Below are 16,041 nucleotides of genomic sequence, written 5' to 3'. Positions count from 1 at the left end.
GGAAGACGGCGGGCGATGATGAATCAAAGCAAGGATAGAGCCAGCATCAAAGCATAAGACAGAAAGTATTGGAAAAAAGCGTAGAATAATGAAGTATGGAGGGATAAAGAACAGAGCGCACAAGAAGCATGAACAGAGTAAATACCCAAGGCAAAGGAAAGAGTGTATGAATACAGAAACTGGTGAGTGATCCAGGAGGAAGTAGACATGAAGTTCACTTTCGTGAGCGAAGTTGGAGCCCTGTACCAACTGTGCCTACATCCACATATGTATTCGGCTTCCCACCTTGCGGGTTAGAAGATGGAGAATAATCACTGTTAGGTATAATCAGAAGATCACATTGATAGATATATAAAAACAACTTGACCGTACCGTGCCTCCTCATAGAGATAGGCCATCAGCATATGGTAGCGTTCCCGAGAGCTAGACTTGATGTTCTTGAGCGTAGCCATGTGCGTAGCATACACCCTCTGGCTATACTTATCAGAGTCGAAGTTGATTGAGGTACGGAATCCATCGGCCATCTCGTCCAGACAGTTATGCATCTACATAGCAAGCACAATCAGCTGAGTTGAAGCAGATCGTGAAGTCGAAACGAAGTGAGCAGACCGCAGTTGCAAGTAGGCAAACCATAGATGCTGGAAGTTCAGGCTCGAGAGATGCCGGTCCTTCGTCATAGCTGGAATTGTAGAATTCTGTCGGAAAGATCACGAACGCGTAAGGGCCAAAGAAGCAGTGATTCGCCGCTGCAATAAGCGGACGAGCACAGAAAGGTTGATCCTGATCGAAATGGTTCTCGTCTCCCTAAAACAGAAATTGTCAAGTTGTGATGATTTGACATAGAGCGACATAACGGGAGGAGATAGACAAACATCTACGAGTGGAAATATATACTTCTCCTTATTCGGTGTGCCGATAAGCCCTTGAACATGAAGGGCAATGTCCGACTCCGATAAGTCCTTGAAGTCATACAGGTGCACATATAGCGCACAAGCATCCTTGATGAACTTGCGGAATGTACCAATCCGGGCGATGGGCTACAATCACAAGATGAGAGTATACATGTGTGTTCGAGAAATCGAGGACAAACCACTCACAATCTCGGCCAACGCCTCGCAATAGTCATCTTCGGCTGCTGCACGGTCAGAGATGAGAGGCAGATTAACACCGGGGAAGATAGAGGCTCTGCGAATAGCGCGGCGAACAAGGCGCAGGCGAGTAGACATAGATTGAATCCCAGGAATCTTGACGCCCGGATACGCGGTCGTCCAGCACATGATCTCGGGCATCGTCATCGTGATTACCTTCTGTAGAACCTTACGGACATGGGGTGTCTGCTTCCGAATTGCCATCTTCTTCCCCTGAGGAGATGAGTGAAGGACGGTGTAGTGTGGCCACATCTGTCCACTTGATCCCTGAACCATGTCCTTGAAATCATAGGTCTCGTGAATAGTCAAAATGACACGTCTATAAATTTGATAAAGGAGCAAACAGACCTGGGTAGCCTCAGAAGAATCGGAGGAGATATCGGACATGGAGATACTCTCGCCCTGGCATGACAATAGGTCAATAATGTATATAAGTACTATTTTAGCGTAGACACTTACCCTAGAGTGTGAGGTAGCTTGGCGAGGGTTGGTCACTGACGTACAAGAACATCAGATAGAGGACGAGCAAAGGAAGAACAGTACAAACCAGACGGAGCGTAGTTTTTGGCTATTTGCTTCGACGGCAGAGGCTCCGCGGCGTGAGAGTGCTTGGATGAATGCCTTTGAAAGGCTGTAGGTGGCGGTGAGTGGTTTCGGACATTTGCTGACGTCGAACGACGAGAATCTTGGGGTCTTGAACCTGGATTGTGCTCTTCATGGATCGTCCTAGACCGAGGATCTATGGATACTAAATGGAAGATCGGTAAGTATAGATTAGAAAGGCCTATATATCGGCGGAACGTACCCTTCTTTGTCCTAGCAGAGTGGCCTATAGCTGTGATTAATAATATGCATACACAGCATAATACAAGATGGACTTACCTGTCTCGTTCTTCTGTATTTGCAGAGCTAAAGAGATCAATGCACTATCAGCAAACGTACAAGAGGAGATCACGATAGTGAGAACGTACCATGGACGGGGCCTTTTCCATTCCGATGGCCATCGTGTGGAGCCTTCCCTCGACGTTGATCCTGCACATCTGCACCTAAATCTCAATAAGCAAATTACCCATGTACAAACAGAATACATGCGTACCATCTCGCCCACCGCTCTGCCTATTACCGTGATGATTATTCCTTGCATCCACATCTTCACGGTCGATTCGACCACTCTGGCCACGGTGTCGGACTCGCCCATCCTCATAACGACTCCGTTGTCCTGCCTCATCTTGATGAGACCTGTACACATTCTCATCCCGACGAACTCTGTGTCCTGACGCACTGTGACCATCCCTCACACCCTCACCCACCCGACCATCCTCGGTACGCTTGCCACTGCTCTGACCCCATCCACCCCTACGAAGGCCTCGCTCCTCATCCTCGTCCTGGTGAAGACTTCGCACATCCACAACCTGACGGCTACTGTCTCTACCACCGTGATGGCCAATCCTCAAACCACCACTGCGGTCATTGCCCGTGCTCTGATCACCACGAGAATCGTGCCCTTCCTTGTTCTGATGGCGCCTCTCTTTGTACTGACGAAGACCATTCCCATATTCATCTCGATCTGCAGCTTCATCGCCGCCCGCACGACCGTCGATCATGCCCTCATCATCACGATTATCCTCCATAACCTTGCTCTGATGACGTCCGCGCACACGGGTCCCAAGTCCGGGTCTTTCACTCTCATTCTGCTCCTCGTTCTCCTCCCGACGACGATAATCCTGACCCTTGACCCGACGAAGCGGTGCATCCTCATCCATACTCTCACTATACCCATTGGAATCCTGCTGAACACCTTGACCAGCATCTCCATGATTCATACGACCCGTGCGACCGTCCGCTCGTTGCTCTGTCGAATGCACTTGATCCTCCGTGATTTCTTCGCCTCGATTTTGACCCTTGACCATCGTCCTCGACTTTTCCGGCAATTTTGACTTTGTCGGCTGGATGGAGCGAGAGTTAGAAGACGTGGGGAGTCGGGATGGACCAGCAATTGAGGTAACAGATGTGGCACCTTGGATATGAACAATCAGTAATGAGAAGAACCGGAAACTGACAGATAGGAAGACAGACATACCACGTTGAATAGGTTCCCGAGACTTGTGCGGGAGAGATACAGACTCTTCTGACATGTCAACTATGGAAGGTGCCTTTACTATTAGAGGTACATAGACGAAATAATCATGATGCGAAGCTTACCTTCCGGATTTTTGAGTGATTTTCTTGTAAATCGGCTTGGATCACCTCCGTAACGAACAAAAGTTGCGATCTCTGAAAGCAATAGATGTCAAAGACGTTAGTGGATGTCAATATTTGCTACTGAATGCACTAACCTTCGTCCTCGTCCATCGGACGGGGCATGCCATGATCGTCATCATAATCTTGTTGATGTTCTGGCCAACCGTCGTCATGAAATGATTCGTCTAAGGCAAGGAGGCCAGTCAGAAAGTAGTGATGGTTAGCATCGGTGAATGCACGTGGAGTGGGGAGAGCTCTAAAAACTTACCATGGTGGACGATCTCACGACCTTTACCCTTGTCTGGCCGACCCGCATACTGTCCATCACGGTGAACCTCATCTTCTTCACGTCCCATCTCCTCATTCTTGCCTCCGTGCTCCTCTTCTGCCATCGCATCATCGTCCATGCCCTCGCCATCAACTTGCGGCTCTTCCTGATCTGTGTCGTCTTGGTTGTCTTGGTTTTCTTCGTCATCTTCGTCATCTCCACCGTCTGACTCAGGTAGCACCGGACGGCGGAATCGGGATAATGCCGAACGATACTGTCGTACAGGTGTTATAGGGTTCATGGGCGGTAGGGGTTTCACAGGATCGACTACTTCATTCTCTGGATCATCCTCGTCGGACCACCCATTTTTCCAGAAGAACGGAGTCTATTGGAATGTACACGTCAGCGGTGATTTTTAGGTATATATAGAAAGAACTAGACGCACCGATTGTTGCATCTGCTTCCATAAAGCCTGGGATCCCTTCGAAATCAGCCCTTCGTCGTCAAATTCTTCCTCACTATCCTTCGAGCGATCCGTGCTACTTTCCGAGTCTGTGGTGAATGGTGAAACAGCATCTCCGCCTTCAGTCTTTCCTGGGAGTTTGACCCTGTTGTTCTCGTTGCTAAGCGCTACAAAGTGACAATTTAGCCTTTAATACGAAAGTACGGACTTAAGTGACTGAGTAGTTTGTGCTAACCTTGTGCAGAAGGCTCCTGGTCCGAGTTATCCTCCTCCGAGTCTGGGATAACTGGACGACGTGGGGCTATGAATTGAGAAACAAAAAACCAATACTGTGAGTAACTCTTAAAGATACGATCTCAATTCGAGCTCACCCTTTCGATCTGGACGACGGACTGCTGCTGGATCTTGGGTGGCATCCATTCGTGAGCCTGCATATGTTTGAGTGAGTGATAGATGATAGAGGGGGAAGTGATAGGTACGCACCGGAACCCGCGTCACCGCGGCGCTTTTTGACAGCTGTCTTGGACTGTTCGTCTTGGGCTAGCCCTGCCCTGATGGATGGTGATTGTGAACGTTTCCGCTTCCCACCCCGTGTTGCAGGTGTTTTCCACGCTGCATCAGTACCCACGTCATCAGCAGGTAGTAGCGCATGGATAACAAGAGATAGATCGCACGCTTAGGAGTAGCTCTTGCCTGCCTAGGAGGGAGAACAGTTGCCATGATTTTGGCATCTGCGGCGGCTTGTTCTTCCTTGCGCCGCTGTCGAGTAAGAGCAGCTTTTTGACCGCGAGTCAAGGTTTTGATTTCTTGAGCATCAGTACTTTTGGACGCGCCAGCAGCTGGCGCCATTAAGGGAATTATGAGTTGAAGATGACTAAATAAATTTCGAGAAAAAGAATGCAGTTGGGAAAGAAGAGAAAAGAAAGGTGGTGGGAGACGGACGAAAGTTGAAGTTCGTCGTGACGTGGCGCTACCTAGTGGTGGTTCGGCATCCTCCGAGGCCATGAGGTGGAACTTGTTGGCTCAGTCGAGTGGCAGAAACGATCGAGATTGCTTGACCACAGTGTCAGCTACTACATAGACGTCTCTCATACATTCTGCTGAGCTTGCCTTTCTCTGTGATGCCGCCCAGGAGACCACGTCGGAATGTTCGTCCAACAATAGCTAAGCCTTGTATCTGTGGTGCCTGTGGGCATGCTTTCTCGCGTTCAGGCTTGAAGCGACATTACAATCAGACAACAAACCGGTCCTGTCGGGCATATGCAGAGCAGCTTGATCTTGCCGATCTATCTACTAGCGATGAGCAAGACTCGTCAAAGATAGTCACCAACGACGAATCGGGACAATCTGTCCATATGGCGTCTGATGATGACACGGTGGATGACGGCGACGCTTCAGAGCAGCCTGTCGAGGACTTCTACGGAGGAAACTATGGGGAGGATGACTTTGAGTCTGATGGAGAAGAATTTGAAGATGGCCAACTACAGGCAGATTCAGACATTGAAGGTGTAGATGACGACGCCACATACGAACCAGCCGCACACACGATAGAGGATCTTGGCAGTCTTTTCGTCCTACATCGCTCCTTTACACCGCCATCATCGAGATCACCGTCACCATCTCATTCTCCCACTGATTACCCCCACTCTCCATCCCACTCCAGCGCCCGGTCCAACGGCGTGTGGCACAATCCCGTTGTTGTCCGACTCACGGCGAAGAATCCTGGCGCCATTATAGGATATGATCCGTCTCCTACCTACGAAGCTTACAAGAACAGTCTCAGCGAACACGATCCCAACAATCTCTATGCACCATACAAATCCAAACTTGACTGGGAGTTTGCAAACTGGGCAAAGAGTCAGGGCTGTGGGTCCACAGCGGTCACCGAACTTCTTTCTATGGAAGGGGTATGCTGTTTCCAGTATTATTTATATAGTATGTTCATCTTGGGATTATATCTGACTGCCGTGACTCTTAACAGGTTCATGAGAAACTCGGACTATCATACAAATCTGCACGAGACTTGAACAACATTATCGACAAGCAGCTTCCACCAAGGCGCCCACGGTTCTTTCGGGAGGACGTTACTGTCGATGGCCAGAGCTCCGAATTCTATCATCGTTCGGCCATGGATGGCATTCGCGCTCTTTATGGCGACCCCGAGTACGCTTCAGAGCTACTCACAGAACCCGTGCGACTCTTCACCGACGATACAATGGAGACTCGCATATATAACCAGATGAATACGGGTGACTGGTGGTGGAAGGCTCAAGTGAGTCTTATGATTCCGTTTTGGTGGTTCCATCATTGCTCACCTTTTGGTGGTAGAGATCCCTTCCTCCGAGTGCCACTGTTGTGCCACTGATCTTCTCTTCCGACACAACACAGCTCACGCTCTTCCGAAACAAAGCCGCGTACCCCATCTATCTAACTCTCGGCAATATCCCGAAAGAAATTCGCCGCAAACCTTCCCGCCGTGCATACATTCTAGTCGGTTACCTCCCCGCTTCCAAACTCTCTCACATCAAAAACAAGAATGTTCGCCGCCAAGCACTCAACAATCTTTTTCACGCCTGCGTCCGCAAAATTCTTGCTCCAACTCAGGCAGCAGCTCGCAACGGAATCGATCTGACAAGTGGAGACGGTGTCACCCGCCGTTGCTACCCCATCTTCGCCGTCTTCATCGGTGATTATCCAGAGCAACTCCTCGTCACCTGCTGCAAGAAAGGTCAGTGTCCAAAGTGCGCGGTTCCCTCCGATGAGCTAGGGGAGAACCAGACGTATGCAGCACGTAATTTACCTGACGTCTTGGACGCCCTTTCCACCATCGACCGTGGGCCAGACGAGTTCGTTGCAGCCTGCAGTGACGTCGGCATCAAGCCAGTCCCCCACCCATTCTGGGAGAATCTCGCCTACTCAAACCCGTTCGTTGCCATCTCCCCCGATATTCTGCACGAGATCCTTCAGGGCCTCATTCGTGACCTCGTCAAATGGCTGAGACGAATCTTCGGGGAGGACGAGATTGATGCCCGCTTCCGGAGAATGTCGCCCAACCATAGCCTGCGATTTTTCAAGAATGGTGTTTCGAACCTCTCCAAGATTTCAGGCCAGGAACACAAGGACATTTGCCGTGTTATTCTGGGCGTCATCGTTGGCTTACCTCTTCCTGGCGGTCGCTCTCCTGCCCGTCTTGTACGTTCGGTTCGTGCTCTTCTCGATTTTCTGTACCTCGCCCAATACCCCTCCCACACATCGGACACCCTCGACGAGCAGAAACGCGCCCTAGACAAATTTCACGCCAACAAAGCCATCTTTGAGGAGCTTGGGATCCGGACTCACTGGAAGATCCCAAAGTTACACAAGTTGTCTCACTATGTTCCTTCGACTTCGCTATTCGGGACGGCGGACAACTTCGACACCCAGTACACGGAGCGCCTTCACATCGACGTCGCAAAAAACGCATACAATGCCAGCAACCGTAGAGACGAATTTCCACAGATGACGCTGTGGCTCGAGCGTCGAGAGAAGATGATGGAACATGAGCGTTTCATTCAGTGGCGCATTGCTCGGTCTCAGCAACGCCAGGATGCTATTCCTCTTGTCTCTGTCCAGCCTCCGCAGATCCCTCGACCTCTCCTTCCGCACGTTGCACGCTACCCAAATGCCAAAGCCGTCTCTTTCCAGGCACTCGCTACGTACTACGGCGCCACCCAATTCGAATCTGCGCTAGCTCGCTTCATCGTCGAGCTCAATAATCCAAGCCTTACTCCGCAACAAATCTCTCATCGTGCCAAGTCGCAGCATGTTCGCTGCTCCGGTGTGCCCGTCTTCCATCGAGTCAAGTTCTGGCATCGTGATCCACAGGGCTTCGACGACGAGGCTGAGATTCTGGACACAATACATGCACGTCCTTTGTATAGGGACACACAACATCGAAAGGTCGAAGGTCGCTTTGATACAGCTTTGGTGGATGAAGCGGGGGAAGGGGAGGAGTCTGGTGTGGCCGGTATGTCTATCATAATCCTTCCTACGCGTCATCGTTGGTCGACGTGAGACCGTTCTTCATCCCCTCACCTCCATTTCACGAATTTTCATCCGTTTCCACACAAGGCACCGCGAGGTTGACACTTTTGGACTATGCAGGATATCGCGTTGCTCAGGTTCGCGTCATCTTTACCCTTCCGAAAAAGATGGTAAAAGCCACATTTCGTCCCGGCACTCACCCTCCTGCCCACCTTGCGTACATTGAATGGTTCTCCCGCTTCCCTGACCACACCGATCCCAACCACGACATGTACCGCCTAACTCGCACCATCCGCAACGGCCAACGTCACGCCGTCATCATGCCCATTGATCAACTCAAGAGTAGTGTACATCTATACCCCAGCTTTGGACCTACTGTACCTCGTGATTGGACTCCATCTAATGTTCTCGACAAGAGCCACTTCTTCTTTTCGAATCCGTTTTCTAATCGTCGAATGTACATCACACTCTATTGAGCTTCCACGAGCACCATGTCTCAGAGTTTTAGGCATAACTTATCCATATTTATCACAGTAGAACTATCACATATGACATCGGCCTATGATTCGAACGAAATACTTATCATAACGGTGACTTGCACTTCGCCAGCTTCCTTCCTTGGGCCGGGGCACGCACAATTGCAATTGCCCATCATTGCGAGCTTATACATCTATACATAACAGAAGTCGACGTAGAAGTCGACAGAAAAAGTGGCAGTCGCAGAGCTAAGAGCACCCACAACTCTTCGAGACGTAGGTAGTAGAGATAGTAGTTCTTAGAATGTATCTTCGACCGAGCGGCATGTTGAGCGATGGCGTTGGCGGGACATTTCCGCTGCTCGGGGGTCACAACGACAGTGGCACTATACTTGAGATCACCGATAACTCAAAGCAAAAGAAAATAGAAGAGGAAAAAGACGAGGAAACACTTACATGTCTGGCAATTCTGCGGTCTCCGTCTTCGGAGCAGCTATCGTCATCGCTGACGACCTCCTAAAAGTCCTCCTCGAGATGTCATCGCAGTCTCCTTGATCACCTTCTCGGGAGGTATCCCGTCGCTCTTGGTAGTCCGCGCAGGCGACTTGCGATCGCGGGTCCCGGACCTCGAGGTTTGTCCCGCAGTAGATTCCTCCTCCGAGGGAGCGTCAGAATCAGTCAAAAGAATTTGAAACCGACGGAGGGGCTAGCTAGAAACGTAAAGGAGTGTCATACTTTGCTGGATGCAGTGGAGTAGGACCTGCGAGAGGGACAGTGGAAAGAATGAAAAGTGGAAATACAACAAACCGCGAACACAGGGCAATGTTGCGAAGAGCGAAAGACGAAGAGCGCACCATGAGAGCATAAGAACAACCTTCAGACGGATAGATCACGCCATTCGTCCTCGACAACGTAGGTCGAACGATGAGCACCAAGCCAATGTAAGATGTGGCCTTACTAGCGGGGTTAGACGGTGAAATGAATGTAGATATTGTGAACATCTGTGATATAAAATATGATCAGAGCTGGTAAATGGCGGGTGAGAGAAAAGTACGGTTGCAAGAGAATCTACAGATATTCTCTCTCGCCGACAGCCCACGAACTCGAAGACAAGGAGAGTGTTGGCTGGCCATCCCACAGCTGAGCGTCGAGCAGCAGTCTAAGAAAGAGAATCCACCCTGCTCCGGAGGTCGCCACGTCGGCGAGGCGGATTCCCAAGAGAATATGGGTGAGTTGAAGGTTGAGAGCGCGTCGCGACTTAAATACAGCGTAATGAGTCGGAGATCAAAAGAGTGCAGTCAACAGAGCGCGTAGGAGCGCGTTGGCGCGTTTGGTCACGGGATCCCACGCATCGCCACGTCGTGCAAGTGTCGGCGTCTCCGACTCCATTTCGACGACGAGCTCGCCCTCAGGCTTTCATGTTACCGGCATCCGTCCACCCGAGGCATATACGGACGCTCCTAATCACGATGAGGACGTCCTGTAATTACTCGGATACACCTTCTACAAACCTCAGGCGAGCTTTCATACCGCAAGAGCCGGCTTTCACCATGCACCACCTTCAACGTTGAGCATCGAACGTCACCGTCGGATCATCTTTCGGCGCCGTTCACCTGCCTGAAGAGTCGGCCACGACATCAAAGAGCCATACGTTTATAATAACATTGAGGTGCACAATTTCTCTTATGGAAGGCCGGAGTCATTTCTGCTTTAGCGCGCATATGAACGGCACGTTTCGCAGCCTTGGGTTTTTCATACCATTTTCCACTATTTCTGCATTTCTTAGGGTTCGTTCTTTCTTGAAATTTACCTCTTGAGCCTACACCATCAGTCCAAACGGCCTTCCTCATCGTGACTGGCACGCGTCTCAACGCAGTCGTCACGGTGTGGAAGTTATTTTTATATTTGGTCCAACTGGTATCTTGAGATATTCACTAAATATTTCCCAGTCATCTAGTCGCTTATGGGACAGCTTGCCTCTCGTCTCGTCGTCTCGTCAGAGTCTACTTAGCGTTGAGGTATGCTCCATCATATTGCTTCCTCTAATCATCTCCGTGCTGAGATGAGATTCCTCGTCAGTACTGTCGGCGGCAGAGAGATATCACCAGCATATCTAAACAATGACTGAAGGCCCACCAGACTATCCTCACACCACGAACCATCCTTCCGACGTTTTTCATCATCGACATCCTCTCCGCGCCTCTAGGAGGCCTTCTCATCTGGGGCAGTGGTTTGGTGCGCTTCCCATTCTATTGCAACCTCAGATGTCATCATTGACACTACACAGTGTGGCCCCGTTCGCGGAATTTTCACAGATCTCCAGGACGCCATCACGAATCACACCGTCACCGTTTCTCAAAATGCCTACCGCCCCAGCGCCTCAGACCTGGCGAGCAGCCTAACTCCGCACCATGATATGCTTCCTCCACCACTCGAGCCAGACAGACGTCAGCAATCGACAGCAGTGCATCATCCAGTTCGACATCCCATACGACGTGAAGTCGGCCGTACTCCTGTGCTACAAGCCCACGAACTTCTGCCAGAACCACAGGCGATATGTACAGACTTATGATGCAGATTAGTCGGAGGGTGATGGGAGGTGTGCGTCGGAGACACAGAGTGGGAATTGTAAGCCCGTGGCGGAGATCTCGGATGGGACTTCGACGAAAGCCGTCTGTTATTGCGGGTTGATGCCAACTCGGTATCTAACGGTACGTCTTCTACCTTTACCTTCTTCTCAATAAGCAAGCTCAACCATTTGCGCCTTTAGACACTTTTAGCAGCTTTACCAATGTCGACCATCCCGACGGCTTCACCACGGCGACCGCAAATTACACGCTCTCCGAGAGCGGTATTGCACGGGAGGTATGATGATCAGAACAGGGACAGGGATAGGGATTATCGAGCTATTCGTCATCCTCGAGGAATGAGGATAGGTCGCGGTACGATCACTATGAGCGGGACAGGACAGGGACAGAGACTCCCTACGACCGCGACCATGGATACGACAAGCACCATGATCGTGACCGTGACCTCTCCTCTCCTCGATCCGTTCCCCACCCCCAGCCTTTCCCGCTCCCTCCCTCTCCTCAGTCTCCAAACATCCTCCCGCCCCACCCGCCCCTTCCTCCGCTCCACCTCTCCGTTCTACCGCACCCTCCAACGAAGCCATATCCTCGAAGAACGTAAGGCCTTCATCCGCGCCGAAACTCAACGGCGTATAGAAGAACGCATAGCCGTTCTTGACGTCCCCGTTCCCAACGCCGAGTGCTCACCGAGTGTGGAGGATAGGTTGGTCAGTGAAAGGAGGGAGGCGCAGGAGAAGGCGAAAGGGGCGGAGAAAGGGGCGAAGAAGAGTGGGACGGAAAGGAGGGCGACGTTGGAGGGACGGAAAAGAGGGCGAGGTTGGAGGGCGAGAAGGCGGTCAAGGAGGGCAGGTCTCCTTGATCCGCAGCACCTCCTGCACCGACGACGTCTGTGAGTGCGAGTGCGGTTGAGAAGGTGGCTCCTCCGACCTAAGCCGAGGGTTCCGGTGCCATCGCCACCGACGAAAAGCACGCTCGTTAATCGTGGGGCTCCGACGCCTTCTCCTGTCGCACCTACGCCTCTCGCTGCACCCACTCCTCCAGCGCCCGCTCCTGTCAAACGAAGATCCAGAAGAAGCGGTTTTCCGTGCGCGTGAGGAACGGTTCAAAGACAGATAGAGGGAGTCTCAGAAAAGGAAGGAGGCGATGTCGAGGGCTTCGAATCCTAAGCCTCCAAGTTCTGCTCCTCCTTCTGCTGCCGCTGCCGCCACCTCCACCCCCGGCACCTCCGGCCCCGGCCATGGCGCTCCCAGACCCGAGAAAGCGCGTAGAAGAACAACATACCTCAACGCTGCTCCCTGCTCGACCACTGGCCTCGACTCAGGCGTCCCTCTCCTGAGCCCCTCCGTCGACATGAGCCAGCCCTACAAGGCCGGTCATAATCGGGGCTTTTCTACTCCCGGCTCGTAGACCCACTCGCGCAGCCAGAAAACGTTTTGGCCCCGAACAATTGCTCTCATCAGGCTCTGCCACCGCTCACCGTCCCCTCCTCCGACTCGCGACTTGATAGCCAACCCGTCTCAATACCCCTACGCCGAGCAGAACTCCTGGTCCTTCTCGCCCACCAACAGCGGCAGCTCGTCCGTGACCTCCGGTAGCCTCTCTTACCTGCTCACAGCCGGCGGCTCCACTTACCCACCCACCCGTCCGACCATCAACGCCAACTTCTCATTTCCCTTCTCATCCAGGCCCAGAGTGCATCTTCTCTTTTGCCCGCCCGATAAAGGTTTCGTGACTAGCTTCTATAGAATTCATCTCGTGCGACGACACGAATTCGCACCACTACAACTCGCGGCCCGGATCTGGCTACACACGGTCGCTGACGCCTCCCGTCCGTCGTCTTCGAAGGCAACTTAACCCACCACCACCGGCTTGCTTAGCATTCGTCAACTCCAACCGCCGCCGCCTAGTACACGTGCCGTACTCGAAAGAGGTCTCACCAGTTCTCTGCGGCTCCCTTATCGATACTCTGTTCCTATCTCGACCACTTCATCGCATACACCCTCCATCGACACGCGCCTACCCTCACACTGTCCTCCCACGATCCGCGCCTTCACCCTCACCAGCCCCAGTGCTAGCTTCTCGATGGCGATAGCTTCATTGGGTTATCGCATGCTGCCGCCCAAGCCGGAATCAGCATCGCCGCTGACCAGTGCACGAGGTTTTCCCTGGCGATATCACCCGCCGTCCCACTCGACTTCCACCTCTCCCGATTCGTCGGCCACCCCACTGCCACACTCCCGCACTCCGTACGATCGAGTCACGATCAGACTGGGGCCCGTGTACTTTTATCATGGTGTAGTTTGATCGTGGCTTCTTCTCTCCTGGTACATAATTTTCGTGCTCGGCGACCTGCGTTCTCCTTCGGAGGCATTTCCATCACGAGTTGTATACTTTACACAACTACTTCGTCGGTTTACTGTATCTATTTCCCCATCATGATGTCTCACAGGCTTTCCTGTATCCTTGCCTACTTTTAGCATAGCAGGCCACTAGGAGGTAGTACCAATGTAGTATCTTAAATGGACCATATGAGGTGTGTAATAGACAATACCGGAGCAAAAAAAAGAAAAGTCAACAGAGCTCAGGAGTCGCATTTGGGGTCGAGCTGCGGCTAGGTGGATTTAGGCAGCTCTTAGGCAGCGCTTAGGCGAGCGCCACCGGAACGACGCGACTTCCGATTTAGGCAGGATTTAGGCGCGGGTGAATTTGCTGATGGCCCACCCAGATATTATTGGATCGACTTCGGACACTCACTTCACTACGAGAATCTCCCCGTCCTCCAGCTCCCGAAAGCCGGTGGAGACCATTCGGTCCCCGAACACCGAGGCGATAAGTATCAGGTCCCGAGCGACCCGTTCGCTACGGACGTTTATTATCTGGGCAATCTCATACGCCTGTACTTCGTCCAGGTTAGTGTCTTCGCTTTCTCTCGCACCCTTACGCGTGATTGACCCTATGCCAGCGCTGTATCGGCTTCGGCTTCATGGAGGCCTTGGTCAATGACATGGTTCAGGCCGACCCGGCTAAACGACCCAAGATTGACGAGGTTGTTTCACGCTTCCAGATAATCAGGGACTCACTCAGCTGGTGGAGACTTCGGTCTCGTATAATTGATCGCAGTGAATGGACAATTGCTCGTACTATCAGGTTTCTGCCTCATGTCCTGCAGACTGCCGGCCAGATAGTTACCCATAAAACAGCCATTCCCGACCCTTGACAGTGTTGCGGTTTCACATTCTATAGTAATTGCTCTGCTGTTCGCTTTCTAACACTCGTCCATATCATGTTACTCAGGCTCTCCAACTTGCTATCTGTCGATATCTCTGCTTACGATATGCTTTGTTTGAAATTCGAGTGACCTTGAAACTTCGCCCACAAGTATGCGTTATTTGTATGTATTTGCAATCATGAAAGTTGACGTTACTACCGGCCCGATATTCAAGGTTCAACTCCAATTCGTCTTATCGTTGTCATGGCCACTCAACCTGACAGGAAATCCTACATACAACATTGACAGATGTCTCAGGAAGAGCTCGAGCTCGCCGCCTTCGGACGCCGAACAGCCTTTACTGATGGTCCTGGCTCGCTCACCATCGCAGAATGTCGTTGGCTTCGATGTCGTGCCTTTTTCGATGAAGCTGGATATATGTTTCGCGCACCCAGATACCAGGAGGGCTGGGTGCCATCGTGGAAGGGGAAGAATCAGTTTTACCAAGAAACAGAGGATGGGCAAGTGAGGGTACGTCTACTTGTATCAATATATATATTGTTCGTTTCTTCACAAGATCCATACAGGCCAATATCATGTTCGACGCCATCAGGACTTCAGATGGAGCGCCTGTCATAATGAAACCCATGAGCGCGTCCAAAGGTTCTCATGAATTGGAACTTACTCGTTACGTTAACACGGAACCTCTCGCTTCAGACCCTCGCAACCATTCAGTGAAGCTACTAGACGTTTTGAGCGTGCCGGAAATGGGAACGCTCGACGATGAGTCGTCACTTGCGAGGCGAGAGGATGTAGAAGTGCTCGTCTTTCCCTTGCTCAGGCCATGGAACAGCCCTTCATTTCATACTGTTGGTGAAGTTATGGCTATGCTGACGCAGATGCTCGAGGTACGCTCTTCTTTTGTTCGTCTATGATCACCGGTCTGTGTCCTAATAGTTCCCCCCTTCATTGTCGTCCCGCCATGCTACAGGGAGTCCACTTTCTACATGACAACCATGTAGCTCACCGGTAAAGCATCAGAACTTCATCAAACGGACTTATTCAGACTTATCAAGGGTGCTAAGTCCATCTAAGTCCGAATAAGTGTGAAGTCAGTAAGTACCGGGTAAGTTCAGAGCGCTCCAGGTAGATGGCCACTTTAGAATGTCAATTGGGGGTCAAGGAAGCTAACATGCACCATTTTGATGCATTTCTATTGACAATGACAGGTATCTATATTCTAGCTAGGAATAATTAAGGGTCATCACGTGGCGGAGGGCTACTACGATCAACGATGTCCTCATAAATCATATCCTCCTCTTCCTCCTTCACATCTGCACGCTTCTCCTCCTTCATGAACTCATTCACCTTGCTCAGTATCCCATCACACCGCTTTGAATCCTTCAGCAAGTCCTGAATGGGCTTACTATTGTAGTTACCAACAGCCCGTTCTCCATAGTTTGCACCAAAATTTGATGCATTCTTCACCTTGATACCGGTCTTATACATTGAACAGACCCGGGTTACCTATACTCCTCAAATCAGAAAATAGAATAGATTAGATTGGGTAAAATATGACATACTGCAAGCTTTGTGATGAGAAGTGCGCCGACGGGGAATTTGTTG

The 16,041-nt window shown here is 51.2% G+C and overlaps 3 protein-coding genes across 3 annotated transcripts; 2 read left to right on the top strand and 1 right to left on the bottom strand.

The window, feature by feature from the left end:
- Positions 1-214: 214 nt before the first annotated feature.
- Positions 215-4,969, bottom strand: STEHIDRAFT_155258 (uncharacterized protein; the record flags this gene model as incomplete). The annotated part of the gene is made up of 22 exons (XM_007302571.1): positions 215-314; positions 373-545; positions 610-804; positions 873-1,037; positions 1,098-1,427; positions 1,497-1,550; positions 1,608-1,642; positions 1,696-1,887; positions 1,954-1,977; positions 2,031-2,043; positions 2,120-2,194; positions 2,245-2,387; positions 2,431-3,165; positions 3,229-3,288; positions 3,351-3,422; positions 3,485-3,574; positions 3,658-4,042; positions 4,103-4,287; positions 4,356-4,421; positions 4,492-4,548; positions 4,604-4,732; positions 4,795-4,969. The coding sequence occupies 22 exons, from the start codon at positions 4,967-4,969 to the stop codon at positions 215-217; spliced, it is 3,453 nt and encodes a 1,150-aa protein (XP_007302633.1).
- Positions 4,970-5,916: 947 nt separating this feature from the next.
- On the top strand, positions 5,917-8,619 carry STEHIDRAFT_22047 (uncharacterized protein; the record flags this gene model as incomplete). Its single annotated transcript, XM_007302200.2, has 4 exons — positions 5,917-6,027; positions 6,102-6,409; positions 6,451-8,126; positions 8,264-8,619. Coding segments are annotated over 4 exons (2,451 nt in total), but the record flags the coding sequence as incomplete, so codon positions are not given.
- Positions 8,620-12,350: 3,731 nt separating this feature from the next.
- On the top strand, positions 12,351-15,509 carry STEHIDRAFT_155256 (uncharacterized protein; the record flags this gene model as incomplete). The annotated part of the gene is made up of 7 exons (XM_007302570.1): positions 12,351-12,610; positions 12,668-12,784; positions 13,933-14,116; positions 14,170-14,253; positions 14,734-14,946; positions 15,003-15,323; positions 15,438-15,509. The coding sequence occupies 7 exons, from the start codon at positions 12,351-12,353 to the stop codon at positions 15,507-15,509; spliced, it is 1,251 nt and encodes a 416-aa protein (XP_007302632.1).
- Between the last annotated feature and the right edge of the window lie 532 nt (positions 15,510-16,041).

Source organism: Stereum hirsutum (assembly GCF_000264905.1).
Source record: "Stereum hirsutum FP-91666 SS1 unplaced genomic scaffold STEHIscaffold_5, whole genome shotgun sequence".
Lineage (NCBI taxonomy): Eukaryota > Fungi > Basidiomycota > Agaricomycetes > Russulales > Stereaceae > Stereum > Stereum hirsutum.
Note: the sequence above shows the minus strand (reverse complement) of the source record. Positions and strands in the feature narration are given on the sequence as shown.